The following is a 26960-nucleotide window of genomic DNA, read 5'->3' on the forward strand; positions in this document are numbered from 1 at the left end:
CGTCCCAGGCCAGGCTCCGCACGCGCGCCTGCGCAGGCGCGGCCGGCCCGGGCGGGAGGGCGGGGCGCGGCCCGCGGTGGGTGTGGCCCCGGCGGCCGCCGGGCGCAGGGCGTGCGGGGCCCGTGTCGTGGCGACTCCGAGGCCCGCGCGGCCGGACGCCCACCGCGTGGCGGAGGGTCGGCGCGACCCGCTCGGGGCCGGACGCGGGAGGGAGGCACATCCGGCGGGGGCGGGCCTCGCGGGTCCCGGAAGTGTGGGTGCGGCCGCGGCGGGTCGGCGGCGGCCCGGGAGGTGAGCGGGGGCTGGGGAGGGTCCCGGGCGGGCGGCGGGCGGCGGGCGGCGGGCGGGCGGAGGGGGCGGTGCCGGCCGCGCTCCCCCGGCCGACGCGATTGGGCGCGAGGGGCGCGTGACTCGCTGCCGGGCGGCCGGCGCCCGCCGAGGGAGCCCGGGAGGGGGAGGCCGGCTGTCCCCGCCCCGGCTTCCCCTTCGGCTGTCGCCGCGCTGCCCTCGTCCCCTGTGGGAGCGGCTTGCGGCCACGCTTCTGGGGTCCTTAGAGCCAGCTTGCCCATTGTACGTATGGGGAAACTGAGGCCTTAGAGGGAGACTAGCCAGCGCGCATACGCGAGGCCGGTGGCAGAGTGAGGCTGGAGGGACTTGATGATGGCCTGTGTCTTCTCCCCAGGGCTGTACTCGAACACTGTGACTCCTAGGTAGAAAGGACGGAGGTGCTCATAGTCCAAGTATGTTCCCGGTTAGGCTTTATTTCCTCCTCACAGCCCGTGAAGGGGTCGGGCAGGGGGAAAGCACTCTCTGGATCTGTCATCTGAGTTACTGGCCGGCTTGATACACCTCACAGTCCTAACCCTGAGCACAGGCGGCTTTCTGAGTTGCACCTTGTCACTAACGCTGAGATCATCCGTCTGCTGTGAGCTGCACGGTGTCCCCGGTCTCCTGTGGTCTCTGCCCCCTTCCAACCTCCTTTGATCCCTGCCTGTTAGCCAGGAGTCCCCACTCAAGATGTGCCACTTCCAGTTCCGTGACTGTCAGCTCTTCAGATGGAGATGGTGGGGACAGAGGGACTTGGGAAGAAAACACCTGTCTGGCTCGAGTCCAAAGCTGCTACCCTGGAAAGACCTGAGCTGGGCGTTCTGGGTGGGAATGAGGGCTGCTGGCTGAAATCTTGGAAGCTGAAGTGAGTCTTTGTTCTTGGCGGACATAGTGCCCAGAAAAGCATTTTTTCCTAGATTATCTTGGAAATCTGGCTCAGTGCCTTTTTAATTTCCATTAAGTAGAAGAGGTTTGTGATGGTCTGCCTCATGGGGCAATTTCTGGTGGCTGTTTTGTGTAGCAATAGCTGATTGCTTGCCTGCCTGCCTGCCTGTCATAATGCCAGGTGCATAAACAGAACCCCCCCAAGTTGGTGGTGACCCTACTGTACAGAATTGTAGAGATGTTGGGTAACTTAGCTAGTGTCAATTTGTAAGTGGCTGAGTTGAGATTTTTTAAAATTTGTATATATTTATTTGAGACAGGGAGAGAGGGGGAGAGAGATAGAGAGAGAGAAAAAAAGAAAGAGAGAAAAAGGCAGATAGAGAAAGAGAGGGAGAGGGAATAGGCATGCTAGGGCCTCCAGCCGCTGCAAACAAACTACAGACACGTGAGCCACCTGTGCATCTGGCTTTTGTGGGTCCTGGGGAATCAAACCTGTATCCTTTGGCTTTGCAGGCAAGTGCCTTAACCATTAAGCCATCTGACATGCCTTCAACTCTGTCATATTGTCTCAGATTCTTTATTTGTCCAAATGGAGCTTGAGAATCATCTGTGATGCCTATTACAGATACAGAGCCGCACTCCTAGAGATTCTTGTGACATTATCTGGAGGGGATCCCAGGGATCTATTTTTGACAAGTGCACTGGGTGATTCTTAGGATTCCCAGGCAAATTTGTAGATTTGCTAGGTCCACTGGTAGCTTGGAAGTGAGATTTCTTTTTACTCAGGATTCTTGTTTTCTTTTTGCTTTGAAATATGCTAATGCTCCATTGAGTGATAAATAGGCATATGCATCATTTCTGGACACTTGGACAGGAGAAGTAGGGTTTTTCCACACTGATCTAGTGAGGTCATTGAAGGCCTCGTCTCTGTTGTAGGGAATTGTGTTAGTAGTTTCCTTACAGGGTTTGGAGTTTCTGGAAGGTTCTTCATTGTCTCAGGACAGCTGTTCTGTAACAGAGAGGTTTCTGTAATGCCAACAGTCTTTTAGGGTTGCTGACTTTAAAGGTATGCTCACTTATCAAGTGTTCTCTCCATTCTCTCTCCTCTGCATCTGTTTTCAACTACCTAGTGAATGTCAAATTAGGGTTGTCTTGATTTAGTCTGGGCTGACAAGTGAGGCCCCTGAAGCTTAGGATGGGTTGGGAAAAAAGAAAAGGGGGAGTCTCCACCATGAACTTCAGACAGATAACTCCAACAAGAGAGGTCTACACTTCAAATTTGTTAGGTCCTTCCTCATCAGGATACAAGTAGTATTAACTTTATTATACTGTCCAATAAACATTGCCTTATAATTCAGTTTCTCTGTGAACAAAATATTTACTTTGTATGATTTCAATTGTTTTAAGTTTACTGCGACTCATGTTATGTCCCAGGAAATGGTGTATCTTGGTAAATGTTCTATGAGCAATTAATATGAAAGTATATTCTGGCTGGGCACGGTGGCAATCGCTTTTAGCCCTAGCTCTTGTTAGGCAAAGGTAGGAGGGTCACAGTGAGTTCAAGGCTACTCTGAGACTGTATAGTGAATTCCAGGTCAGCCTGGACTAGATAGAGCGAGACCCTACTTTGAAAAACAAAAACAAAACAAAAAAATGTATTCTGCCTATGTTGGGTGGAATGTTTTGTCAATTTCGGTCAAGTTAGTTGGTAACATTGCTCTTCTTCCATGTCCTTACTGTTTATTGTTCTGTCAGTCATTGAGCGAGGAGCATGGAAACTGTCACTAAACTGATAAGGACTATGTAAGTGGTTCTGAATGTGGGGTGTGGGGAGTCCTTCATTCTTAGTGTTATAGCTGTAGCCCAGCTCCTAGTATGTCGTATTAACACCTCCTAATCTATGGTGTGGGGACCCTCAGCTCTTAGTGTTACAGTATTCTTGCAGACTTTCTTGAACTCTTCCAGCAGCTGGGGCTTGTAGCTTGTCCTCAAGCTCAGTTACTTTTTGTAGTCTCTGCTCTGCGTTGTCCTTCATCTTCATAGTCCTTCACCTGCTGTCTCTACTGTCTCTCATCATCTCGGCCCTTTCATTGTCTTTCATCCTTCTGCTGTTCTCAGTCTCCATTCCTGGCTTCTGCCACCTTCTAGCTGCTGCTGGAGAGATGGTTTAACTCTTAAAGGTGTTGGCTTGCAAACCCTGCTGGCCTGGGTTCAGCTCTCTAGTACCCATGAAAAGCTAGATGCACAAAGTGGCACATGTTACTAGAGTTCATTTGCTGTGTCAGGAGTTTCTGATATGCCCCTATCATCCATCCCTCCCTCCCTCCCTCCCTCCCTCCCTCCCTCCCTGTATCATCCATCCATCCATCCATCCATCCATCCATCCATCCATCCATCCATCCATCCATCCATCTAATATATCTATCTGCCAATCTATCTATCTATCTAATCTGTCCCTCTCTTTTTGTGTGTGTGTGTCTCTCTCAAAAAAAGACATGGGGCTGGAGAGGTGGCTTAGCAGTTGAGGCGTTTGCCTGCAAAGCCAAAACCTCAGTTCAGTTTCCCAGGACCCACATAAGCCAGATGCACAAGGTGGTGTATGTGTCTGGAGTTCATTTACAGTGGCTACAGGCCCTGGCGTGTCCATTCTCTCTCTCTCTCTCCCTCTGCCTCTTTTCTTTCTCACTGTCTCAAATGAATAACTAAAATTTTTGTTTAAGTTGAAAAAGACATAGTAATTCTTCAAAAAAAAACCCCTAAAGTTACTGTATGGCCCAGTAATTCTGCTGGTGGGTATATACTCAGAAGTGAAAGCAGGCTCCCAAGTAGCTATCCGTGTAGGTACAAAGCACCATTATTTACAGTACCCCAAGGATGCAAGCAACCCAGGTGTACATTTATAGATGGATGAATAAAGTGTACACACATCACCTGGAAGGAAAGCTTGACACTTGCTACAGCACAGATGAACCTTGAAGACATTCTTAGTGACAGATACCACTCACAAAAGCACAAATCTTGTAGTATTCTCTCTCTTTTATACAGAGTCTCACTGTAGCCCAGACTCATCTTGAACTCATGGCAGTCCTCCTGCTTCATCCAGAGTGCTGGAATCATAAATACGAGTTACTATGCCCAACTATATAATTCTTTTCTTTTTCTTTTGTTTGTTTTTCAGGGTGGGTTCTTAATCTAGCCCAGGCTGACCTGGAACTCACTATGTAGTCTCAGGCTGTCCTCAAACTCAGTGATCTTCCTATCTCTGCCTCCCAAGTGCTGGGATTAAAGATGTGTGCCACTACACCTGGCCCAACTATGTAATTCTTATATGAGGTTTCTAGATTAGTCAGCTTCATAGCAGTTTGATTATATTGTGTTGTGGTATAGTTTTCTTCCTGTTTCTTATTTTAGGATTTATTGTCATTTTTGGATCTGTGGGTTTATAGATTTCATTTTTCTTCCAGTAATTCTTCAAATATATTTCCATTCCCCATTCTCTCTCTCTCTTTCTGTTCTGTGTATATAAGAGAGCTTGCAGTTGTCCCACAGCTCACTGATTCATTTTCTCCCCAGTCTTGTTTATCTCTGTGGTTTGATAGTTTTCTTTCTGGTGTTGTGTCTTCAAATTACTATCTTCTGCATGTCTAACCTGCTGATTTTCGTACCCAGTATACGTTTAAAATATTTTATTTATTTATTTGAAAGAGAGATAGAAAATGGGCATGCCAGGATCTATAGCCACTGCAAATGAACTCCAGATACATGTGCCACCTTCTGCATCTGGCTTTATGTGGTTACTGGGGAATCCTTAGGCTTTGTAGGTAAGTACCTTAAGTGCTAAACCATCTCTCCAGCCGTCCCACCCATATACATTTTATCTTATACATTGTAGTTTTTAGCCTGTACATAAAAAAGCAGTCAACAGCAAGCGCTCAACCTTTTAGAATCTTGAACATACGGATCTAGTTGCAGTAACAATTTCTTCTTTTTTAAATTCTTTAAAATTTACTTGCAGGCAGAGAGGGGGGGAGAGAGGGGAGGGGGAGAGGGTAGGGAGGGAGGGAGGGGGAGGGAGGGAGGGAGAGAGGGAAGTATGGGTGCCGTTAGGGCCCCTTGCAGCTGCAGATGAACTCCAGATGCATGTGCCACTTTGTACATTTGGCTTTATGTGGGTGTTGCAGTTACTGTCATTGCTGGGATAAATATCTAACCAGAAATGGCGTATGGGAGAAAAGAGTTGATTTCAGGCTTGCAGAATCTAAGGGCAGCTTCATCATGGTGGAAGCAGCTGGCTCACCTCAGCATCCACAGCAGAGAGGCACCACAAATAGCCAGCAAACACGAACAGCCAGAGCTCAAACTTTCCTGTCTACGCACCCAGTAGGGCTGGACTCTCCATCAGGCTGCTGGAGACTTAATTAGGAAGCTTAACCTTAATCAAAAGTCCCTTGCCTGAAAAAAAAAATCCCTGGACTGGCTGGGTGTGATGGTGCACACCTTTGATCTCAGCACCTAGGAGGCAGAGGTAGGAGGATTGCTGTGAGTTTGAGGCCAACATGAGATGACATAGTGAACTCTAGGTCAGCCTGGGCTAGAGTGAGACCCTACCTTAAAAAACAAATAAATGAACAACAACAACAACAACAAAAATTCCCTGGGCTGGAGAGATGGCTCAGGGGTTAAGGTGCTTGCTTGCAAAGCCTGATGGCCTGGGTTCAGTTCCCCAGTTCCCACGCCAGAAGCAGAGTAGCATATGTGTCTGGTGTTCCTTTGCAGTGGTGAGAGGCCCTGGCATGCACATTCTCTTTCCCTGTCTCCCCTCCCATTCTCCCCCCTCCTCCATCTCTCTTTGCAAATAAATAAAACTATTTTTTAAGGAATCCCTGAGGCTGTGGGGACATATAATCACCTTCAGACCACCACAGAGCGTACTGGAGAATCAAACCCAGGCTGGCAGGCTTTGCAAGCAAGCTACCTTCCCAATCCCTGTAGTAACCATTTCAATATTCTTAACTTATTATCCATATACTTCTGGGTTTTTGATCATAACAGGTCCTATTTTATTCTTTCTGTGTTTGATAAGTTAATGTCAGATGTTGTGAATTTTATCTTGTTAAGTGCATATATATATATTTTTTAATCTGTGTAAATATTCTTGGGGTTGTTTGGGAAACAGTTTGAGTTTCTAAAGGCTGCTCCTAAGCTTTGGTTGGTGGGACCAGAACAGCCTTTAGACTAGTACTGAATAAAGGTAGTGCTTTCTGTAGTCCTCTACCAGTGTTCTGTAAACATGTGTCCTGGTCATGCTAATCATACTGACTAGACTGACCAGTGTGTGCTGAGACCCAGAGGGGACCCTCTCAGGCCTCTGGCATCCTCTCTGTGGAGCTTTCACCGTCTGACTCTGCCCTGCGGGTGCTGGTTGTTTTTGCCTTCCTGGACTCCTGAATCCCCCTTCCCAACTCCCCATGCCGTATCTGTAGACTGTATAGGTAGTAAATTGAGGGAAACTAGAGTTCACCTTGTCTGTTTCTATCTCCAGAATTACTCTTCTGGGCTGCCTAATGTCCAGTGTTTAAAAGCTGTTCTTTCATTTATTGTTTCTGGTGTTTTAGTACTTTGAGGTGGAAGGGTGAGTCTGGTCCCTGCTCCTTCACATTGTCACAGAGCGGATGTCCCTTGTCTAGTGACCATTCACTGGGTACCTGGTATATGTTTAACATTGATCTAGGTGCCGGGATGCAGGACTGAGTGAGAAACAGGGAGCTTATGTTCTTACTGTAGAAACATTCTGATTCTCTGTCTCTCTTTTGATGTAGAGTCTCACTGTAGCCCAGGGTGATCTGGAATTTACTATGTAGTCTTAGGGTGTCCTTGAACTCACAACAATCCTTTTACCTCAGCCTCCTCAGCATACATGTGGAGGTAGAGGAGAAAGCTGTGTGATACATGTGAAGTATGCTGGGATTAAAGGCGTGTACCAAAACGCCCAGCCCTGATGATGATGATGATGATTTTTTTTTTTTTTTTTTGAGGTAGGGTCTCACTCTAGCCCAGGCTGACCTGGAATTCACTGTATAGTCTCAAGGTGCCTCAAATTCTTGGTGATCCTCCTACCTCTGCCTCCTAAGTGCTGGGATTAAAGGTGTGCACCAATGTGCCTGGCTTCTGATTTTCTTTTTTTTTTTTTTTTTTAAGAGAAAGGGAGAGGACAACGTCAATAAGACATATTCTTTATTTTTATTTTTATTTTTTTTGGTTTTCGAGGTAGGGTCTCTAGCTCCGACTTACCTGGAATTCACTCTGTAGTCTCAGGCTGGCCTCAAACTCACAGTGATCCTCCTACCTGTGCCTCTCGGGTGCTGGGATTAAAGGCGTGTACCACCACACCTGGCTCACTTTTATTTTTATTTATTTATGAGAAAGAGAGAGAGGGAGGGAGGGAGAATGGGCACACCAGGGCCCCTAGCCCCTGCAAATGAACTCCAGATGTATGTACTAGCATGTGCATCTGGCTTATGTGGGTACTGGGGAGTCAAACCTGGGTCCTTAGACTTCGCAGGCAAGTGCATTAACTGCTAAGCCATCTCTCCAGCCTAAGCTTCTGGTTCTTTAATAATAAATGCCACATGGTATTTACAGAGAACCATGGGAGGGCATGGATGCTTTGGAGGAATGATCAAAAAAAGCTTCACAGGGATGCTGATATTTGAGGGATTTTCAGGGAAAGTACTATCAGGCAGAGGGAATGGGGAATTACAAAAGCAGGGCCATGTGTTCTGTGAATTCCTTGAGGGCAGGAGCTCAGCCTTACCGACCTGTGTAGGTAATTATTTGTCAGTGACCGGAAGCATGTCCCATTGCTTGAAGAAGAAGGTTTAACAGAAGGAGTTGGAATGGAGTGGTGGACAGAGAGCCTGGTGGACAGGGAGGCTCACTTGGTATACTCTTTGTATACCAACCCAGGGATCCCAAGTCTTGAAACACAACATCAAGGCACTGGGGATCCACAGAAGATTTAGAAGCAGGTCATGAGAACTCTGAGTGTCTGTTAGATGTTCCACATTATGCATATAGAAGATTGTTGGGCAAGGCTGGCTGGAACTAGGCAGGCATCTAATGAAGAGGCAGCTTGATATATATGCACCCAGTTGAGTGATGAAGCAACATCCAGAGTTCAGTGCTGCCAGTGGCCAGTTGCCTCTGCCTGTGTAATTATGGCCTCCATGGGTTCCTGTTTGAGTTACAGGTGGATAGATGGAGGCTCTGACTCCATTTGATGCATGTGAAGTATGGAGTATGCATGTGCACACACACGTGGAGGCAGAGGAGAAAGCTGTGTGATACATGTGAAGTATGGAGTGTGCATGTGCACACGTGGAGGTGGAGGAGAAAGCTGTGTGATGCATGTGAAGTATGGAGTGTGCATGTGCACACACATGTGGAGGTGGAGGAGAAAGCTGTGTGATACATGTGAAGCATGGAGTGTGCATGTGCACACACGTGGAGGTGGAGAAAGCTGTGTGATGTATGTGAAGTATGGAGTGTGCATGTGCACACATGTGGAGGTGGAGGAGAAAGCTGTGTGATGCATGTGAAGTATGGAGTGTGCATGTGCACACATGTGGAGGTGGAGAAAGCTGTGTGATGCATGTGAAGTATGGAGTATGCATGTGCACACACTTGGAGGTGGAGGAGAAAGCTGTGATTCATGTGATGTATGGAGTATGCATGTGCACACACATGTAGAGGTGGAGGGGAAAGCTGTGATTCATGTGATGTATGGAGTATGCATGTGCACACACATGTAGAGGTGGAGGGAAAGCTGTGTGATGCATGTGAAGTATGGAGTATGTGTGTGTACACACATGTGGAGGTGGAGGAGAAAGCTGTGTGATGCATGTGAAGTGTAGAGCATGCATGTGCACACACATGTGGAGGTGGAGGAGAAAGCTGTGTGATACATGTGAAGTATGGAGTATGCGTGTGTACACACATGTGGAGAGGAGGAGAAAGACAAGTTCCCTCCCTTATTACTTGTCACATTTTCTTGAGACATACGCCCTCTCTTGGAGCTGCTGTTTTCAGTTAGATAGTCCAAGTGACTCTCCAGTTCCCCATCCTTCTCTCCCTGCTGCAGAGTTAGGGGTATCGACATATTTGGTCACACCCAGCTCATAACATTGACTTGAACTCAAGCTCTTATGCTTTAGCAACCAGTACTCTTACCTGCTTTGGCATCTATCAGTTTTAGTCTTAGATGGCCACAGACCAGCTAGAACAACTGTCTCATCGTTGTGGACCAGGACCGTTCCTGGGGATTATCCTGAGTGTGCCTTGGCCTTGACCTTCATGCCTGCTTAGCTTTCTCTGTGTGGATTAGAAGTGTTTAATGGGAGAACAGATAGCAGCATGTATGTTCGGGTCATTTCTGAGCCCCCTGAGCAGTCAAGTCACAGCAGAACATGGAATTCTTTGTGAAATCATTAGTCAGAGCCACAGGCCAAGGAAGGAAGAGGCCTTGTCAACTGGCTGTTACTGTCAGGAAGTTTGAAGGTTGCTTATGAAATCATCTGTTTCTTGGCCATATTGAATGGAAGTGACCACTTTGATCTGGTAATATCTGGCCATCAGAGCTGCGTCACCCAGTTGAGATGCTCTTCCTGAAGGATTCTGAAACTCCTATCGCTCAGAGTTTCCACGGGAAGTGCCTGAGTTGCAGAGGTATGAGCCAGCAGCCATGCTAGCTTTGCCACTATGGTAAAAATTACTGTCATTTGCTGAGCCCTACCTGAGACTCTGATATTAGACCTTGGGCATTGACTCATTTTATCTTTACCAAATCCCCCTCTTAGAGAAGAAACTGAGGCACAGGGATGTCACATTACCTGCCCAGTTTTCCCACCCAGAAAGTGACCGAGCTCTTGGGCTCTTGGCCTTCCAGATGCTGGGTCTGCTCCACAGAGCCAGTGTCTAGGAGAAGCACAGCTTTTGTATCCCCCTGAGCATTGGTAAAGGGGTGCGCTAGTGTTTGTTGAGGACTGTGGAATGCTGAGTTCTGAATACAGTCTAACCGGCTTGATCTTCAGTGGCTAACTGAAAGCTGTAGTAGCAGCCCTGTTACAGTTAACCTTCTCATTGCTGGAACAAAACACCCAACCAGAAGCAGTTTGTGGGAGGAAAGGGTTGGTCTGGCTTACAGTTTTTGTTACTATGGCTCTGTAGTATAGGTTAAAATCAGGTATGGTGATACCACCAGCCTTATTTTTGTTGCTCAGTATTATTTTAGATATTGGAGGTTTTTTGTGATTCCAAATGAAGTTTTGGATTGTTTTTTTCTATTTCCTTGAAGAATGCCATTGGAACTTTGGTGGGGATTGCATTAAATGTGTAGATTACTTTTGGTAAGATTGCCATTTTCACAATATTGATTCTTCCAATCCAGGAACAAGGAATGTTTTTCCATGTCCTAATGTCCTCTGCAATTTCTTGCTTGAGTGTTTTATAGTTTTCATTGTAGAGATTCTTTACTTCCTTGGTTAGGTTTATTCCAAGGTACTTTATTTTCTTTGATGCAATTGTGAATGGGAGTGATTCTCTGATTCATCCTCTGTGTTTGTTGTTGGCATATAGGAAGGCTACTGATTTCACTGTATTTATTTTGTATCCTGCTATATGGCTATAAGTGTGTATCAGCTCTAACAGTTTGCTGGTAGCGTCTTTAGGGTCCTTTATATATAGAATCATGTCATCTGCAAATAATGATAACTTGATCTCTTCCTTTCCAATTTGTATCCCTTTTATGTATGTCTCTTGCCTTATTGCTATGGCTAAGACTTCCAGTACTATATTAAATAAAAGTGGGGACAGTGGACACCCTTGTCTTGTTCCTGATTTTAGTGGAAAAGCTTCCAGTTTTTCCCCATTTAGTAATATGTTGGCTGTAGGCTTATCATAAATAGCCTTTATCATATTGAGATATGTATGCTCCTCCTATTCCCAGTCTCTGTAGGACTTTTATTATGAAGGGATGTTGGATTTTTGTCAAACACTTTCTCTGCAGCTAATGAGATGATCATGTGATTTTTGTCCTTCAGTCCATTTATATGATGTATTACATTTATCAATTTGTGTATATTGAACCATGCCTGCATCTCTGGGATAAAGCCTGCTTGGTCAGGATGAATGAACTTTCTGATATATTCTTGTATTCTATTTGCCAATATTTTGTTGAGAATTTTTGCATCTATGTTCATGAGGGAGATTGGCCTGTAATTTTCTTTTTTTGTTCTATATTTGCCTGGTTTTGGTATCAGGGTGATGCTGGCTTCATAGAAGGAGTTTGGAAGGATTCCTTCTTTTTCTATTTTATGGAAAAGCTTAAGAAGCAATGGTGTTAGTTCTTCCCTGAAGGTCTGATAAAATTCATCTGGGCCTGGGCTTTTTTTAGTTGGGAGATTATTGATAACTGTTCGGATCTCCATGTTTGTTATAGGTCTATTTAATTGATTAATCTCATCTTGATTTAATTTAGGTAGGTCATATAAATCAAGGAAATCATCCATTTCTTTCAGATTTTCATACTTTGTGGAGTATATGCTTTTATAGTATGTCCCTATGATATTTTTCATTTCTCTGGTATCTGTTGTGGTGTTACCTTTTCATCTCTAATTTTATTGATTTGTGTCTCTTCTCTCTCTCTTTTGGTCAGATTTGCTAAGGGTTTATCAATCTTGTTTATCCTTTCAAAGAACCAACTCTTTGTTTCATTGATTCTTTGGATTTTTTTTTGTTTTTATTTCATTAATTTCTGCCCTAATCTTTATTATTTCTTCCCATCTATCTACTGATTTTTGCTTTGCCTTCTTCTTCTTTTTCCAAGGCTTTAAGGCGAAGCATTAGGTCATTTACTTGAGACCTTTCTAATTTCTTAATGTAGGCCCTTAAAGCTATAAATTTACCTCTTAGGACTGCCTTCATTGTGTCCCAGAGATTTTGGTATGTTGTGCTCTCATTATCATTTGACTCTATAAATTTTTTGATTTCCTTCTTGATTTCTTCATTGACACATTCATCATTTAACAGTGTGTTGTTTAGTTTCCATGATTTTGTGCATGCTCTATAGCTTTTCTTGCTGTTGATTTGTAGTTTTATCCTGTTGTGGTCAGATAGAATGCAAGGAATTACTTCAATTTTCCTGTATTTGTTAGGATTGGTTTTATGTCCTAATATATGGTCTATTTTAGAGAATGTTCCATGTGCTGCTGAAAAGTATGTATATTCTGCAGCCTTTGGATGAAATGTCCTGTATGTATCTGTTAGTCCCATTCCTTCTATGACTTCATTTAATCCAGATGCCTTTCTGTTTAATTTTTTTCCCGGGATGACCTGTCAATTGATGACAGTGGGGTGTTAAAGTCAGCCACCACCACTGTGTTTGGTGTTATCTGTGACCTTAGTTCTAATAGTGTTTGTTTGACGAATTTGGGGACCCCCATTGTGGTGGTTTGATTCAGGTGTTCCCCATAAACCTAGGTGTTCTAAATGCTAGGTTCCCAGCTGATGGATATTTGGGAATTAATGCCTCCTGGAGGGAATGTATTGTTGGGGGCGGGCTTATGGGCTTTATAGCCAGTTTCCCCATCCCAGTGTTTGGCACACCCTCCTGTTGCTGTGGTCCATATTCTGTTGGCCAGGGGGTGATGTCCACCCTCTGCTCATGCCATCGTTTTCCCTGCCATCGTGGAGCTTCCCCTCGAGCCTGTAAGCCAAAATAAATCTCTTTTTCCCAGAAGCTTCTCTTGGTTGGGTGATTTCTACCAGCAATGCGAACCGGACTGCAACACCCATGTTAGGTGCATATATATTTAAGATTGTAATGTCCTCCTGTTGGAGTGTGCCTTTAATCAATATAAAGTGACCTTCCTTATCTCTCTTAACTAATATTGGGCTAAAGTCTACCGTGTCAGATATTAGGATAGCCACCACTGCTTGTTTTCTAGGTCCACTTGCTTGAAACACCGTTTACCAACCTTTCACCTTCAGATAGTGTCCATCCTTTGTAGAAAGATGGGTTTCTTGGAGGCAACAAACTGTAGGATCCTGCTTTTTAACCCAGTCTGCAAACCTATGTCTTTTGGTTGGGTCATTGAGACCATTGATATTAAGAGATATTATTGAAAGGTATGTATTTATCTTTGCCATTTTTTGTAGTTCTTCCAATTTTACCTTTGCTCTCTTGTGTTAAGTAGTATTTGAGTATTCTTTGTTTTTTCCTGGTTCCTTGTATGTGTGCTTTTCTTTTTCTTCAGCATGAGGATTCTTTCAAGTATTTTCCTTCCTTCCTTCCTTCCTTCCTTCCTTCCTTCCTTCCTTCCTTCCTTCCTTCCTTCCTTCCTTCCTTCCTTCCTTCCTTCTTTCTTTCTTTCTTTTTTTTGCGATAGGGTCTCACTCTAGCCCAGGCTGACCTGAAATTCACTATGGGGTCTCAGGGTGGCCTCGAACTCACAGCAGTTCTCCTACCTCTGCCTCCTGAGTGAATGGGATTAAAGGCATGCACCACCATGCCGGGCTTCAAGTATTTTCTGTAGAGCTGGTTTTATCTTCAAATAGTCCTTTAGCCTGCTTTTGTCATGGAATGTCCTTATTTCTCTGTCTATTTGAATGGATAGCTTTTCAGGATGATGTAACATTGGTTGACAGTTGTTATCTTTCAGATCTTGGAATATATCACTCCATGCCCTTCTGGCTTTTAAAGTTTGTGTTGAATGATCAGCTGTAATACTGATAGGCTTGCCTTTGTAGGTAACTTGATTTTTCTCTCTGACTGCTTTCAACATTTTTTCTTTGATTTGTGTTTGGTAGTTTGATTATAATATGGTGAGGAGAGGTTCTTTCCAGTTTTTGTCTGGCTGGTGTTTTAAAGGATTCCTGTATCTGCACTGGCACCTCTTTCCCAATTTGGGGGAAGTTTTCTTCTATGATTTTGTTGAAGACGCCTACTATACCTTTGGAGTGAGATTCTTCTCCTTCTACTGTGCCCTGAATTCTTATGTTTGACCTTTTCATAGTGTCTTGAATATCTTAAAATTCCCACTCATACTTTTCTATTAGTTTGTCTTTCTCTTTGTTGGACTGTATTAGATCTGCCACCTGGTCTTCTAGCTTAGATATTCTGTCCTCTCCTTCATCCATTCTACTGGTGAGATTTTCTACAGTTTTTTAATTTCATTAACTGTGTTCTTTATTGCGAGTAATTCTAACTGGTTTTTCTTTATTATTTCTATTTCCTTATTTATGTCTAGTATTGACCTCTTTATTTCATTAAATTGGTGTCCTGTGTCTTCTTTGATTCTTTTGATTTCTTCTTTGACTTCTTTGAACATATTTATAATCATTGTTTTGAAATCTTTCTCAGGCATTTCCTCTAACTCTTTCTCTTTGGAGGTCATTTCTGATGCATTAATACTTTTTGCTGGATTTATATTATCTTGATTTTTGGTGTTTCTTATGTTATAGTGTATATATTTTTGCATCCTGGATTATTTAATGATTGGATTTTCTAGTTAGCTGAGTATTGTGAGATGTGTCAATCAATCTGATGGTATATAACTTCAGGGTATGAGCTTAAGGCGGTAGGTGTGGCTCTCAAGACTCTCAGAGTTTCTACAAAAGTGACCGTAGGTGTTGGGTTTGCCTGCTATGAGAGTATTCAAGTAGGCTGAGTGGAACCATATAAAGATAGTTTCTAAAATTTAACTAAACAGTATACACTTTCAATGAAAAACAGCACAGAGTATTTATCCAAGAGTAGTTATTATGACAATCAGATCTTCTGTCTTTCCCTTAGGCTGTGTGATACCTTACTCACTCCCTTAATCTAGACAACAAGGAGGTTAAGATTTCTGGTCTGATGAGGGTTCCAAGTTAGCTTGTGACCATGTGAGACCCTTCCCTAATGTATAACAGAAGAGGAAAGAAAGCCTGTATAAATCAAGAAGCAACAAATAACAAGCCCGAAACATACTTTATTTAAGAATGGCAAATCTGACCATCTGTCAGATTTGACATATAATTTATCCTGATACAGAAGGTGCAATTAGCACTTCTGGTACAGGCTTATATACCAGGTTTATTAAGCTGGTACTGACCTGGCATAATCCCAGTTACCTTTTGGGATGATTTTGGTCTCAGTTATGCTGAGTTCCTGCTTGGGTCCCACTGTCAGTTCAAGTTGGCGTGGCCGGGTCTGGACCGCTGCTCTGTTTGCTGGAGCTGGGCACTGGCAGTGAGGGAGGGAAGGCTGCTGATGCTGCTCTAGTTCTCTCGCTGTTCCACGTGTTCTTCTACCTTGTGATCTGCTCCTCCGTTGTTCACTGCCACTCTCCCTTCACGTTTCTTGAGTTTGTGGAGAGCTCCGGTCTAAGTGGAAAATTCCCTTCCCTGGCTTTTCCTGCAGCTCAAGCCAAGCCTGGTGGCTGGCTAGTGCCTGCCGCTGCCGCGGTCCCGCACACCTGCTGGAGCCGCTTCTGCCGGCCTGTGCGGGCTCCGGATGCTCTGGATCTCTGCCACTTCTCTGCTGCCATTTCAATTTCCTGTACACCTCACTTTTTTAGCAAAAGTGTATATTTTGCTGGTTTTGTTTTCTTTCAATTCTTTTTGTTTATTTAATTGAAAGCCACAGACTGAGAGAGAAAGGGGGGGAGAGAGAGAGAGAATGGGCTCACCAGGGCTTCCATCCACTGCAAACAAACTCCAGATGCGTGCGCTCCCTTGTGCATCTGGCTAACGTGGGACCTGGGGAATCGAGCCTCCTACCGGGGTCCTTAGGCTTCACAGGCAAGCGCTTAACTGCTAAGCCATCTCTCCTTGCTGTTTTTTTTTTTTTTTTTCTTTTTCTCCCCTAGGCTGCTTTGGCGTGGCACCTATGCCGCAATCTTAACCGGAAGTCCCATGGGTGGCATTTTACATTCTACCCACCACAGACCCTTTATTAAGTTTGTCCTTAGATACAGACACTGCTTTATGATCAGACTCGTTGGAAACTTGGCATTGAGTATGTGAAGAGTGGGTTTCCCGCCAGACATCCTTGGTGGAACCTGTTTCCACCTTTCCTTGTGAGGCGTTGGGAAGAACTTCTCCCAGTCCAGTTTTCCAGTGCAGGAGGAGGAAAAGCCCAGGCGGCTCCACATTTAGGATTGCTGGGAGGTTGCAGCCTTGTTCTCTCCACTTCTATCCTGTGAGCCCTGTCACTGAGCTGTGGGCAGCGGCCTCAGCCTGTTTCACTGAATGAGTCTGTGTTGGCTCTGGAGAACTGAGACGTGGGTGGTAAGCCCAGTGTGGCTCCTTCACTCCTCGCCCCATTGGCAAGACAAGTCAGCACTTCTGAGAGGAAGTAGAGGAAGAGGCATGGGCAGGGATGGTGAGGGTTGAGATAATCAGATGGGAAGGGCCTAGGACAGTGATGTCCTTGATGGTAAGAGATGGCTGGCTCTAGGGAAGGCAAAGAGCTGAAGACCCAGAGATGCCTAGCAGGATGTTGAGAAGGAGGAGGCGCAGGAGGCAGAAGACCAGTTTGGAGCCCATGGCACGGCCGTGATAGAGGATTACATTTAAGAGACTTGGGAGCAGATTAAACAAGGTTTGGCAATTGATTGGACATCCAAGATCAGGACCATTACTCACATGTCTGAGCTGGCCTGCTGGGCGCTTGGGATGACTATGAGAAGCCGAGTTGCTAATGTCTGGTTTGGAGGGGAGAGAAACTGGAATTGGGCTATCAGGAATGTGGGTGAGGTGTAGCATGCTTGGGATTGGTCTCCATAGCACACGGGTGGGAGTCATCAAAGGAAAGTAAGGAGCCTGTGGGGAGTGTGTTGGCGGGGGGGGGGGGGTGGGGGGGGTGGGGAGGGGGGGGGAGGGGGGAGGTGGGGAGGTGGGAGGGTGGAGCTCAACCTCTGCTCTGGAGCATCCAGCCAACCGGTGAGTTTTTAAATGGACCCAAAGAGCAGCGGGATGCTAGGTAAATAGTTAGATAAAGGTGGCAAATTCTCCATGAAATCTTATCCTGAGAGATTGTATCCCCCCGCCTTATGTGTCTACATATTTTTTCTGTTTTTTTTTTTAAATTTTTTTTTCTGTGTGTGGATTCTGTTTGCACTAATTTGTAATTTGGAGCCTGTTCAAGAAAGCCACACTCAGTGCTTTCCTCTGGACTCAACTCAAGTTTGGAGTTTTCTGACATGTACCTAGCTGGTGGCCTGGAAAGGTTGAAAGGCAGCGTTTTATCATTTATAGGTGTGAGGGTTGGATTATCACAACCCATCCCCTGCCTAAGCAGGCCTGTGGCCTAGTCATGTTTCTTTCTTTTTCTTTAAAAAAATTTTTTTTACATTTTTTCTTTTGAGGAGAGAGACAGAGACTGTGGGTATGCTAGAGCCTCTTGCTGCTGCAGATGAATCCTAAATACTTTCATCACTTTGTGCATCTGGCTCTACGTGGGGACTGGGGAGTAGAACCTGGGCTGTCATGCTTCGCAATCAAGTGCCTTTAACCACAGATCCATCATCTCCCTAGTCCTTCAGTCACGTCTCTAGCACCTTTAGCGATTGCGTCATTCTTATTAAGTCCTTATGTCCTTGTGATGATGGTAGCATCAGCCCATCTTACAAACCAGAAGCAGAATAAAAATGGCCGAGGAGGTTGCCAGTGAAAGGTTAAGCTAGGATAGAAATGTAGGAGTATTTGGCTGTGAAGTCCCCCACCCCTCCCACTCCCCAACATTTGCCTAGGAAGAGTGAATAATGGATTTCCGGTGTTGCTCAGTGGTAAAGTACTTGCCTCGTTTTAAGAGACCCTGGGTTTCTTCCCTAGTACTATGAAAACAACAGTGATAATAATAATTAAAAACAAAAAATGTAGTCTCCCTTTTTTAGCTTATACCTCAGGTTTTCAAATTGCAGGCAAGACCAATTCCCTGATGCTTTGGGCCAGGCAGCCAACTCTGAAGGTTGGATTTGTTTGTTATCTCCCTGGGAGGCCAGGAATCTCATACTTGGGTGCATGGCTGGAATCATTCTGGGAGTGGAAAACCGGACTAGGCCAACAGATATTTCCTCATTAAGCCATAGGATTAGGAAGGTTTTCAAGGCAACAGCAGGTGTTTTTGGCTTGAGGGGTGGGGTGGGTCCAATTCCCTGCAATAAATGCGGTTGCTATGGTAGCAGCACCTTTTAGTATTACTGATGGATGCAGGGAGTTTATCAGAAACAGGATTTTACAACTCTGTGTGGTGTGATTTCAGGCTGAAAGTCATTGGACAATAAGTTTTGGTTATCAGTGCTAAGGGAAGGGATCTCAGAACTGAGCCCACTGAGTCCCATCCCAGGGAAATTAGGATCTGATAACAGTAGCTGCTTGCCTTGTGTTGCACCTATGGAATTTTAGGAATTGTCCCTAACCATCACATTATCCCTGAAAGGCAGGGTGGGTGGCATTCAGTGCTTAGCTTGAAAGCCTTTTTAGAGTGCTTGCTTATTGGGCCCATACAGCAACCCCCAAGAGGGTAATTGTGGTGCTCTATTTCCTGGGTCAGAGGACTTGGTGGAGGTCTTATGGTGTAGATCAATGGTATCAAAGCACAGATGCAGGTCAGCTGTCCCATCTTGTGGAGGACGAGCTGGCACAAGCTGGTTAGAAGCAAGGGGCACATACTGAAAGCCAGCTCTGCACTAGTATACTGGGCCATATGCTGCCTCATGACCTAGAGAGGACTACATGGTGCTTCCTGTTTCCTTTCTTCATTTGCTCTTGAAAGAGCTCTGGCTGGTTAGAAACTTGGCCTTTGAACTGAGTGGTCCTGCAAAGACCCTCCTGGAGGGAGAACCATCGGTACTGTTGGTGGTGTTTTCATTCCTGTTAAGAACAGGTCTGGAGGCTGTCCTGTCTGCTGAGCTCTACTCAGCACCCCTGCATTCTCTCCAAGGGGGTCCGCAGCCATCTCTGCTGAGGTGTGCCATTATTATAGGCCTTACCTGCCTTTGGGCCCTACTATCTTCAGTATATCATGATCCCCTTGTTCAAAGCATGTGCAATGGTTTTGTCAAGGTAGAAAGGAAAAAATGCCCAGATCTGAAACAGGGTCTGGCTGCCAGGGGTTGATTGCAAGCAAGTCCAAGGCCAACTGGAAGTGTTTCCTCCTTTACCTTGTTTCTTCAGCCTGGGTGCCCACCTCATCCCCACCCAGAGCATTGTAGCAAAAGGTAGGGTGTCAGGGTGGCGGTATTATGCCTTGGGCTTTCCTGTGATCTGTCATTCCTGTATGCTTCGCCAGCAAGTGTATGGTGTTAATTTCAGGTTACTAACCACAGTGGCTGGGTGGCCAAAAGTCACAAAGAGGACAGTTCATCCAAATCTGGACCCCCTAGCCTTCCAGGGGGACCTGGCAGGTCTGGCACAGCTGCCAATGGCTGGCTTCTTCTCTGAAGGAGAGGCCGGGAGCAGGGCCAGGGCTCCTGCTCGCATGGTGCTTGGCTTGTGACTCAGCCTGGCCTTTGTAGGTGGCTGCAGCTGTGACCTCTGGTGGAATGAAGACACAGAACAGGGAAGAAAGAAAAAAGCGAGCCCTTTTCCTTCTCAGGGCTGTTAGGCAGGCAACTAGGATCCTTTTTTTCCTTCTGGCACAAAAATCACAGGCTTGCTCCTGCTTCCTTTGCTCTAAGCCTCGTCACCTCAGACTTGATGTTGTCGCCTCCAGAAGAGCTCTTGTCCTGCTGTACTTGTGATGGCCGCCACTCTAGCCACTCCCACCTTTCCCACCCTGTACTGCTGGACCTGCTGCTTCCTCCCAGTGTGCGCTCTGCTCTGGACTTTACCCTCAGAGCTGTCCCCCGACATCCTGCATCTCCCCGCCTCACTGGGGTTGCCTTGCTGTGCCTTTACCTGTGTTCACAGTAACTTGTAGAGTTTTCCTTTTTTTTTTTTTTTTTTTAAATTTTATTTTATTTACTTGAGAGAGAGAGAAAGAGAGAGGGAGGGAGAGAGAATGGGTTTGCTAGGGCCTCCAGTCACTATGAACAAACTCCAGATGCATGTGCCCCCTTGCACATCTGGCTTACATGGGTCCTGGGGAATCCAACCTGGGTCCTTTGGCTTTGCAGGCACGAGCCTTGACTGCTGACCCATTGTAGAGTTTTCCTTTTATTTCTTCTTTTTCTTTCTCCTCTTCCTCCTTGTGTATGTGTGTTTTTTAGGTAGGGTCTCACTCTAGCCCAGGCTGACCTAGAATTCACTATGTAGTCTTAGAGTGGTCTTGAACTCACAGCAGTCCTTGTACTGCCTGCTGAAAGTTGTGATTAAAGGTATATACCATGACACCTGGCTTTTTAAAATGCTACCTATTTATTTTTATGTTATTTTTAGAGAGAAAGAGGCAGAGAGAGAGAGAGAATGGGTGTGTCAGGGCCTTTCAGCCACTGTGAATAAATTCCAGATGCTTGTGCCCCTTGTGTTCATGTGTGGCATTGCATGCTTGCATCACTTTGCGTCTGGCTACATGGGACCTGGAGGTTCGAACATGCGTTCTTAGGCTTTGCAGGCAAGCGCCTGAACTGCTAAGCCATCTCTCCAGCCATTTTTATGCTTTTTGAAAACAAACGAGGGACCTGGGAGGTGGCCCAGTAGTTAAGAGCACCTGCTGCTAAACATGAGGCTCTGTTGGCTGCAGGCTGCCGAGTTCAATTCCTCAGAACATGGTTGAGCGATAGAGAATGACACCCAAAGTTCTCTGGCCTCTGTGCGCACAGCACTTGCATGACATGCACATCTGCACACATGTTCCACACCACACGTCACACCACACCATACATGTCTGTGTGCCAACAAAAATCAAACTAAGTTCGTTGAGAGAGGAGGTGGTTTTCACATATGAAAGTTGTCATGTTCAGTAAAAATACAACAAGGGCTGGAGAGATGGCTTAGCAGTTAAGGTGCTTGTCTGCGAAGCCTGAGGACCCGGGTTTGGTGGGAGGGGCTGTAGGGCTGGGCTGGGGACTGCAGCTTGGCCCAGCAAGGTACCCATGTGTAATTTCTGTGTGTGCCATCTTGAACTGCACTGTGCCTTGCCTGCATTGTGTCACTGAAGCCGTGAGGGAGGCGCTGTCATTAGATCTGCTATGCAGATGAAGCTGGAGCTCCAGGAGCGTCCACCTGGGTAAGGATGCTTAGCTGACAAGTGTCAGGCCTGGGACTCATCATAGCTCTGTGTTGCTGGAGCCTGCACCCTGTGTGCCTTGGTGTCAGTAGTGTATTCTTGTTGTTTTTTTGAGGTAGGATCTCATGTAGCCTAGGCTGGCCTCAAACTTGATATGTAGTTGAGGATGGCCTTGAACTCCTGATCCTCTTGCTTCTACCTCCTGAGTGCTTCACTGCAGTGAAGACACACTGAGTCTTGGGTTCTTTAAATTGCTGTTCTTACGTTGGGCATGGTGGCTCATGCCTTTGATCCCAGCACTCAGGAGGCTGAGGTAGGAGGATGGCCCTGTGTTCAAGGCCAGCCTGGGGCCAGAGAGTGAGTTTCAGGTCATTGTGGACTAGAGTGAGGCCTTGTCTCAAAATCAATCAATCAATCAGTCATAAAGTGCTAATCTTGCTTGCAGCGGGCTCTTGGGTTTGCACAACAGTGTGCCTTCCCGGAATTCTACTCCTTCCTGTGGTCTTCACTAGCCATGGCTCCTCTGCTCCTGCTTTGAGACCAGGGATTTTGGAGTAGCATGAAGTGTGAATAGAGTGTAGGCTGGGATTTTTATCTCTCCTGTTGCTATTGTGACCTCCCTAAGCTTTCTGATCCTCCATTTCACACTAAGAGATTGCTGCCACCCCATACATCAGGAGTGGCAGTATATTTCCCACTGTGAATGCTCAGAAGCCAGTGGCCTTCTCTATGATGTAGCAAGTACCGAACCATCCTTTTATTCAGATCCCCACCTGGACCAGCTGCATCCTGTCCCGGGAGGGGCTGTAGGTTTCTGGCCTCCGTCTCCGGCCACTGACAGTTAGGCTTGGGTGGGCAGGCACAGCTGCAGGCTGGGCAGTGAATGGCCATCCCTGCTGGAGGCTGGGTCACAGTCCATCCTCAGGAAATAACAGGACATGAATAGCGATGGCGTCCTGCTTGAGTAGCTTTTCTCTGGCAGGGTGACCCTGTCACCCTATCATTTGTTATTTAAACCAGACACTTTTGAGCATGAGAAGGGGGACACGTAATGCACAAACCAGACTTCCTGGAGAAGGGAACTGTCCTCTTGCCTGAGAATGGCCCTTGGGGATGTCATTTCCTTCCAGTTACAGATGGGTGCTGTTGTCTGTCACTGTGGTTCTTGATTCTCCAGTGCCTTCCCTTCATGGCTGGGTTGTCAGTGTGTCCCCTCACCCTGCCCCAGCTGAGCAGGGTTGGAATCTTTTGGAAACCAGCAACCTTCATGATTGGAAGATTCAGCATCAAAGTTATAAAATGTATATATCTGGAAAAGATGAGCTGACATCCTGCCAGCAGAAAGGAAGGAAGGGGGGGATTCTGGGTGTGTTTGGTTCCTCGTTACCCCTGGGCGGCCTCCCTGGGCCTGTGTGATCTGTCACACAGATGACCAATGGCCCTCCAGACGAGTGACATGGAGAGGACCATGACACTAGCCCAGTTAGAGCAGACCTCTCTGTCTTGGTTAGTGTCATTTCCTCTTGACTGACTGAGGTGCTAGTTCGATGGTTTCTTTCTTCTCTTCCTTGAGGACACACATGTGACTTCGTTTCTGGGTCACGTGGAGAGGACTGTGGTATCTGAGAATGCTCAGGGAAACCTAAGGTTACTGGAGATGCAAGATAATTATTATGCTGGGATACAGTTGGGCCCATGGTGTTGAGGCCTACCAAGCCCCGTGGCAGGGAGGGAAGGTGTATTTCTGGTTCAGACCGAAATAGATGCGTGCCAAGAGCAGGATGGTCTCAGCACTTGTCAGTGGCCTAAGATCAAATTTAGTCCCTGTGCTTGCTGCCTTGCCCTCTTTTCCTCTCGTGTCCTTAGGAGTGCCATTAGCACCACGAGGAATTGTGTTGTCTCTGGGTGACAAGTGGCACTCACCATCCTGATACTCAGGGCTACGGTGGACCCTCGGCCCCCTGTAGAGTGGTGTCACCCTTGGCTCAGGTACTTGTCCCTCAAGTTGCTCCCTTTTCACTTGGGTGTCTTTCTGTATTCACAGGTAAAGATGGAGACGCTAAAAGACAAGACCCTGAAGGAGCTGGAGGAGATGCAGAATGACCCCGAAACCATTGACCGGCTGGTGCTGGAGTCCCCTGAGGTAGAAGGAGGCTGGCAAGTGCTTCTTCGGGATGCCAGCTTAGCAAGCCATTGGCCAGATTTGCCTCCCGTCTCTATGGGGCCTACTCTGGCCTGCACCCAGCCACAGGAGCTCCTGATGTTCCAGGCCAGATCTTAGCTCCTCTGGACCCTTAGGGAGTGGCAGGAGACCAAGGTTATCCATGGGCTGGGACGTGCGACCTCCCAGAACCTCCAGAATCCTCAGAAGTCTGCACACTGCTTCTGCCTGGTTCTGGAGGCAGCAACTTGAGGCACAGTGGGGTTTGGTACTAACTTTCCCCAAGGGCTTGTGGGACCCTGTGTCAGTGTCCTCAGGTGGTTCTCACACCTCTAGAAGCTATTTGTGGCTGACACAGCTTGCCTCTGGAGGTTGATGTAGCACAGTGGTGGAATGCTTAGCTAGCATGCACAAGCCCCTTGTTTGTTAGTACCTTGTAATATGGGGTGGGGGAGAAAGGAAGGAAGGGATCGAGGGAGGGAGGGAGGGAGGGAAGAAAGAGAAGGCTTAGATTATGACTGGGTTGTACTGGCGATACAGTTCACTGTTGAAGTACTTGCCTAGCATGCACAAAAGTCCTGGATTCAATCCCTAACACCACCACCAAAAAAAAAAAAAGAAATAGCTAAGAAATAAATAGATCCTCTTTCCCAGCACCTGATCTCAACTCCTAGGCACAAGATCCTTATGGGAAAAAATACCACCTTGCCATAGAGATAGACCTTGATTCTGCTTTCCCAGTGCCTGTCTCCTGTAACCTTGTGGCCTACCTGTGAGATTCAAGAGGAGAGGTTATTAGATGTGTTATCCCTTGTGTGGCTGCAGTCTGCCATTGCTCTGGAAGCTGTAGTCTCCTGCCTCTCTCTTTTTTAAGACTGAGAGTAAGCAAGTGAGAGAACTGGCATGCCAGGGCCTCAGGTATTGTAGTTGAACTCCAGACCACCTAGTGCACATGTGTGGCCTTGTGCTTGTGTCACCTTTGTGTGTCTGACTTATGTGGGATCTGGAGAGAGATTGCACATGGGTCCTTAGCCTTTGCAGGCAAGTGCCTTAACCACTAAGCCATCTCTCCAGCCCCCTTTTTTTTTTTGACCTCTTGGTAGGCAGGATAGGAGGGCAGGTCTAGGGGACTCTGGCACACCCTGCTGTCCTGAGACAAGACGAGCCTGTTCAGTCAGCAGTGGGAGTGGAGGTTGTCTTGGTTAGGCTCCAAGGCCAACTCCCAGGGTTAATCACACTGTGAGCTCTGCCAGGGTCTTGTCTCAATCAGCATAGATCTTCATTCCTTCATCTTCCTTTCATCTGTCACACATGGTTTGAGGGTCTCTTATCCAAAATGTTTGGTATCAGAATATTCCAAATTTGAAGTTTCTTGGATTTTGGAATATTTGCATAAATTTTCTGGTTAAACATCTCTAATTCAAAAACATGAAACCTGGGCTGGAGAGATGGCTTAGTGGTTAAGCGCTTGCCTGTGAAGCCTAAGGACCCCGGTTCGAGGCTCGGTTCCCTAGGTCCCACGTTAGCCAGATGCACAAGGGGGCGCACGCGTCTGGAGTTCATTTGCAGAGGCTGGAAGCCCTGGCGCACCCATTCTCTCTCTCTCCCTCTATCTGTCTTTCTCTCTGTGTCTGTCGCTCTCAAGTAAATAAATAAATTAAAACAAAAAAACAAAAAAACATGAAACCTGAGATGATCTTGTAGGCACTCACCAAGTTTTAGATTTCAGCATCTTAGATTAGAGATGGCTGACACTAATTAAGTAATGTTTCTTTCTTTCTTTTTTTTTTTTTTTTTTTTTGAGGTAGGGTCTTACTCTAGCTGACCTGGAATTCACTCTGTAGTTTCAGGGTAGCCTTGAACTCACAGTGATCCTCCTACCTATGCCTCCCAAGTGCTGGGATTAAAGGTGTGCACCACCATGCCCGGCTACTGTTTTCTTTTAAAATTTTTTAAAATATATTTATGTATTTATGTGAGAGAGAGTGTGTGTATGTGAGGGGGTATGGGTGCACCAGGGCCTCCTGCTGTTGCGCTCCGGACATACACACACTTTGTGTATCTGACTTTATGTGGGTACTGGGGAGTAGAACTCAGCAAATGTTTTTTATTTAACAGAAACTGTTTCAGAGAACACTAACACCAGAATTCTTAATTATGATAAAGCAAAACAAAATGATGGCCACTCTAAAATCATTGTAGTACAGATAAAACAAGACCTTGTACAAGTCACAAGAGCCTGCTGATATTTTACACATTGCAACAACTTTGGCTCCAGTCCACAATTAGAATGTTCACTCTCCAACAGACTTTTCCAAACACCCAATATCAGCCCCAAACACAAAACAGCCTCCTTACTGAGATGACCACAGTGGCCCTTCATTGTGTTTTATGTAGCAACAGTAGACCAGCTTTTTGGGCTACATGTACTTCCTGTATCTTTTGCTGGTGGGCACAGATGTGTGGATGTTAATTCTCTGCTCTCATTGTCTCCTTGTTTGTCTTTTGCCCAGAAATTTTGCCTATCTAATATGTGGTGTACACCTTTAATCCTAGACTGAGGTAAGAGGATTTCTGTGAGTTCAAGGCCAGTGTGGAACTACAGAATGAGTTCTAGGTCAGCCTGAGCTAGAATGAGACTCTACCTCGAAACAACAACAACAAAAATCTTCTGTTATTGACAAACTTCTTATTTTATGCTGCCAGTTTTATTAATCATATCACAACTACCATACTTTCTTCCTTCTTTTTTATTGTTTTTTTTTCAAATATTTTATTATTTGCAAGCAGAGAGAGAGAAAGAGAGAGAGTGTGAAGGAAGAAAGGGCATACCAGGGTCTCTTGCCATTACACATGAACTCCAGATACATGCACCACTTTGTGCATCTGGGTTTACATAGGTACTGGGGAATTGAACCCAGACCTTCAGGTCCAAGTGTTCCTTAAGTCTGTGGCGAGTTCAGTGTTATGAGAACTCCAAGGCTGGTTCTTGAAGAGCATGAATCCTAGCAAAAGGAGCCTTTATGTAATTCTCAGTTGCTTGCTTCTAGGCTGGGAAGGCTGGCGGGACCCATGGGGAGACACAGACTCATGGGGAGTGTGAGCAAATACAGCCTCTTGTGCAAAAGGCAACTTGAGGGCTGGAGAGATGGCTTAGCTGCTGAGGCACTTCCATGCTAAGCCTAAGGACCCAGGATTGACTCCCCAGGACCCACATAAGCCAAATGCACAAGGTGGCACATGTATCTGGAATTCATTTGTAGTGGCTAGAGGCTCTGGTGCACTTAATTCTCTCTCACACACACTCACTTTTTTTCTATCTGCCTCTTTCTGTTTCTCAAATAAATAATTTTTTTTTTTAAAAAAAGGCAACTTGAA

At 46.0% G+C, this 26960-nt stretch overlaps 1 protein-coding gene across 3 annotated transcripts in view; it reads left to right on the forward strand.

The window, feature by feature from the left end:
• Positions 1-201: 201 nt before the first annotated feature.
• Positions 202-26960, forward strand: part of Vps37c (VPS37C subunit of ESCRT-I) — a 41227-nt gene continuing 14468 nt past the window's right edge. Inside the window, exons 1-2 of one of the 3 annotated variants that reach the window (XM_045141958.1) lie at positions 202-291; positions 23466-23564. In XM_045141958.1, coding sequence (XP_044997893.1) covers positions 23472-23564 — 93 coding nt within the window. In that variant the 5' untranslated portion in view covers positions 202-291; positions 23466-23471. Of the gene's footprint in view, positions 292-494; positions 571-23465; positions 23579-26960 lie in introns of those variants that run through there. The other 2 variants (XM_045141959.1, XM_045141960.1) reach the window with 2 other exon arrangements.

This window comes from Jaculus jaculus, chromosome 1 (assembly GCF_020740685.1).
Source record: "Jaculus jaculus isolate mJacJac1 chromosome 1, mJacJac1.mat.Y.cur, whole genome shotgun sequence".
Lineage (NCBI taxonomy): Eukaryota > Metazoa > Chordata > Mammalia > Rodentia > Dipodidae > Jaculus > Jaculus jaculus.